This window comes from Semicossyphus pulcher, unplaced genomic scaffold (genome assembly GCF_022749685.1).
Source record: "Semicossyphus pulcher isolate SPU_LCO1_2020_fin unplaced genomic scaffold, fSemPul1.0.p SCAF_26, whole genome shotgun sequence".
NCBI lineage: Eukaryota > Metazoa > Chordata > Actinopteri > Labriformes > Labridae > Semicossyphus > Semicossyphus pulcher.
In genome coordinates, this window is record NW_027211700.1 from 6443518 (window position 1) to 6448126 (window position 4609).

General features: G+C 42.3%; 1 protein-coding gene across 1 annotated transcript; it reads left to right on the plus strand.

The window, feature by feature from the left end:
• Positions 1–643: 643 nt before the first annotated feature.
• foxl2a (forkhead box L2a) lies at positions 644–2652 on the plus strand. The gene has a single exon (XM_069676632.1). The coding sequence runs from the start codon at positions 912–914 to the stop codon at positions 1830–1832; it is 921 nt and encodes a 306-aa protein (XP_069532733.1). The 5' UTR covers positions 644–911; the 3' UTR covers positions 1833–2652.
• The last annotated feature ends 1957 nt before the right edge of the window (positions 2653–4609 follow it).

The following is a 4609-nucleotide window of genomic DNA, read 5'->3' on the forward strand; positions in this document are numbered from 1 at the left end:
TGGGAGCTAATTACGCAGCACTGTCTGTGCAGGTTTTAGCAGCTCTGTGGAGACGCAGCCGTTTAGGAAAGAGAGGAAAGCCTCCATTTGGAAGAACTTGGTCAAACTAATATTTAAATATATTTGGTTATAGTTTGAATAATCGACTGTTTCTCAAGGCGATAAATAAAGTTGTTGCATTTCTCTTTATGTGCAGTATAGGAAACCGATCTGAAGATAGCAATTACATATGCAAACTTTTATACGACCAGTCATTTCTCTTTCTTTCTCTGTCTTTTTCTTTCTGTCTTTTGATATATTTACGCGTGTTTTTTCATGCAATTCAATGTAAAGACATTGTTTGCTTTGCATATTCTTTAGATTTGTGGAAATGAATTACCAAAAGTTTAAAGTAATAGATGGTTGTGGCTTTTTTTTCCCTGTTGCAATGCAATATTTTTACGTCCATATTGTGCTATTTTGATCTGGGTAATAAAAAAATGAATTTCAGGCTGTTCAGAAGAGCTTATTATTTTTTCATTCACGTTAAGCACCGGAGGCGGACCTCAAATACGCACAAATCACCACGCACTACGTCGCTCCATGGAGAGCATTGGAGCAAAAGCAGCCTGTCAGTGTGCATGAAAAAAAAAAAGAGGAAAGGGCTGGGCTTACTCACTCACAGAGCTCAACTTGGGTTGCTCCTCCATCAGAAACCAGTTTCGAAAAATCCCTGTTGACGAGAGAGGAAGGTCTGCTGCATGTCACCTACTGAGCAGCAAAATAAAGATTTTTCTGCGCACAGTTTGGAAGACAGCTTTCAGTTCTCGGTGCATCCTGGGGTTCTGCAACATATCTTCGCTCAGCGAGGCAACAGGCGCCAATAAGAGGTTTGGCTCTTGGACTGGAGTTGTTTTGTTTTGGTGTGCGCAATGATGGCCACTTACCAAAGCCCGGAGGATGACGCAATGGCATTAATGATCCACGATACCAACACGACCAAAGAGAAAGAGCGACCCAAAGAGGAGCCGGTCCAGGAGAAGGTCCCGGAGAAGCCTGATCCGTCTCAGAAACCACCCTACTCCTATGTCGCTCTCATCGCCATGGCCATCCGGGAGAGCACGGAGAAGCGCCTCACTCTGTCCGGTATTTACCAATATATCATCAGCAAGTTCCCCTTCTATGAGAAAAATAAGAAAGGTTGGCAGAACAGCATCAGACACAACCTGAGTCTCAACGAATGCTTCATCAAAGTCCCGCGTGAGGGCGGCGGGGAGAGGAAGGGGAATTACTGGACACTCGACCCGGCCTGTGAGGACATGTTTGAGAAGGGGAACTACAGGAGGCGCCGCAGGATGAAGCGGCCGTTCAGACCTCCACCGACGCACTTCCAGCCGGGGAAGTCCTTGTTCGGAGGAGACGGCTACGGCTACCTGTCCCCGCCTAAGTACCTGCAGTCTAGCTTCATGAACAACTCTTGGTCGCTAGGCCAGCCGCCCACTCCCATGTCATACACGTCCTGTCAGATGGCGAGCGGCAACGTGAGTCCAGTGAACGTGAAGGGACTGTCAGCCCCATCATCTTATAACCCTTATTCTCGCGTGCAGAGCATGGGGCTTCCCAGCATGGTGAACTCTTACAACGGCATGGGTCACCATCACCACCCCGCGCATCCACACCATGCCCAGCAGCTGAGTCCGGCCACCGCGGCACCGCCTCCGGTGTCCTCCAGTAACGGAGCGGGCCTTCAGTTCGCGTGCTCCCGCCAGCCCGCGGAGCTCTCCATGATGCACTGCTCTTACTGGGAACACGAGACCAAACACTCGGCGTTACACACGAGGATTGATATTTAAAGTTTACCAAATGGTCTGTGTAAAATGAGGACTCTGAGAGTGAGAGTAAATTCCTGTGATTTCAAAACAGAACCAAGAGTATTTTTTTTTAAAGAGACTATTCTGACAAGCTGCTTGTGTCCAGCTGACAGACAGAAATCGGGAGGTATGCGCGAGCTGATGTCGAGGAAGTTTTACAAAATGGAATCTGGAGGTAAAGAAAAATCACCAGGACACATCAGGTAGCACGACCTCTGGGAGCCATTTCGTGCGCCTGTTTTACACTTAGACTGATGGCCATAAACTGGTATTGTAGTCATAAATGTGCCTTTTTTGTTTTCATTGGGATAGACGTCGCTGAAATAGCTTCAGCTGTTTGTTACTGGTGTGCGTAATGACCTCTCTTTACGCACGGCTTATCCAAACGATTGCCAAATGAAACGAGACCATAAGATGCCCTAATTAAGTCAGACCTTTAATGTGTAATTGAATCAGAGCTCAGTTTGGCCTCCTTGGTAACTCTCACTGAGTGAGGCCTGCCTGGTGAAGCCTCCCCTCGTGTCATGAACTCAAAGGTGAACGTTTGGTTCGAGATACGTCAACCGACAAAAATACAATTCAGGGTTTTTCATATTTCTTGATCCCTTGTATGTATGATATAATTGCCATTATGACGTCAGCAGTGCCGGGGTTTGTTAATCTTTCTGATTATTATTTTTTTTATAAACATGATTAGCTATAATGTCTCATTCATGTTGGGGCCATGTTTCATTTTAATTAGCACTTTTCCCTCTTTTCTAGGTTTGTGAATTTCTTAATAAACTTGTACTTGTTAAAGTAACACAGTGGTCGTGAAGTAATCTGTTTGACGCGTTAGGCTGTGATCACCACTGTTGGCTCTGACAAACAGCGATCAACAACAGATAAGTCTGTGAAGGTAACATTAATTTTTTATTTATGAAGAAGCATTTGAAATGAAGAATATCATTATTTCAGATCAAGTGTTATGTGGTTTAGTTCTGCGCTTATTCCTAAATTTAACGCGTAAAATTCCGGCACAACGTCTCCTGGAATATTAACAGATATTAATTAATCAATTGCTTTTATGATTATCTGTATATTACCATCTTTTAAGGGCTAACTTTTAAATTGATTTATCCCAATAGATTACATTCATTTAACCCATCAATTACCAAAACAACGAAGCAATAATAATAATTCAGTGTCCTAGATCATTTCTGTCCGACAGCGACGGATGTCTGCATGCCATTGAATATGTTGTGTGTAAATGTCTTTAAGCTATTAATGTAAATTTACTTTATAAAAACCCCCGCAGTATTACTCCTAAATAATTCGGCCTAAATTCGAATACTTTAAATTTATTTTTCCCCGATCAATCCTCGATTTGTATTTAATGCGAATCTGAAACTATCCCGTGTCAGTAGAAAAGTGGTAATGCGTTGAACCAATAACCGTCCTCTGATACCTATTGTGTTATTTTATTGCAGGCTTAGTTCTAAGCAAAACATCCCCAAAGCACACACATCTGATGTTTGCCGAAGTACGTGTGAGGTTGCTTTTTTTTCAGTGTTCTTTTACAGTTATTTTCAATATAACAAAATAATTTAAGCACTAGCAAACAGCAGTAACAATAACAATAAACAAATATTATTAATAATAATAAACTTATGTTATAATGCAAGTGCCAGTGTTTTGCTGTTTTCTCGTCTTCTAACTGCTGGTTAAAGGATCAACAGGGCTGCCAACAAAGTTCATATTGCAGTTAATTTGTCCACTAAGTAACACAAAATCATTTAGGAAATATTGTCAACAAAGACAGGAAGTGTAATAAAAAACAATGCATGGCTCTTTGGCAGCACTTAGTGGGATAAAATAAGACACAGCTTCTTCTGTTTTAGTGTGAGACTGTTGATTTACGTCGACATGTTCCCGTCAGCCCCGGAGGAGCATGCCGTTACCCTGAGGACCAGCTATAGTGTCAAGATTAAAGAGGCATGTTGACGATTGAAACGCCTCCGCCCCTTCCATCCTACAATCACATTATCACAACGCATCGATATATTAGTGCCATCTGGTTTGGACGTCTTCATTTTACGCGTGCGTCACTACATAACGTTTCGGTGTTTGGACAGCACATCACAACACACTGACGGAATTATTACTTCGAATGTTGACCCCTTTAGAATATTACCTCCTCACATCTACACCGTAAATTAGATTTTGGGATCATCCTTCACAGATCGGACGCATTTGGCGCGGGAGGTTACGCAGAAGCCCAGCACGGTCCACGACATCCCAACAGGCGCTTTTATGCAGCGCCTCGAGGTGATTTCACCCTGATCCACCCTGTGTTCTCCACAACGACTGTCAAAACACACAGGCTCACCGACAAAAAGAACCGAGCCCAACAAAGAAAACACAGACATTCTTGCATATCAATGACCCGAGGAATCTAAACATTATTTTTGTAGAGATGATAGAGGCATATTAATGACGTCTGCGAATGCTTTGCATTGCGTTATTTTAGGAGAACCATTTACTCTTTTAGCCTAAAAGCTACAGCTGCTATTATTACATGTATATGAATTATTGTGGGTTAATTATTAATTACTTTATTTATTATAATTTGAATTTCTTTCTAGAGTTGTGGTATTTTCTCATATATACCTGCAGTTGTAAACACTTTTCTTTTAAAAGCAATGACTTAGCTTTAGCCCACGTGCATAGAGATGAACGCAAAGTGCGTAAAAGAAACAGAAGAACAAGAAGCAGAAAAA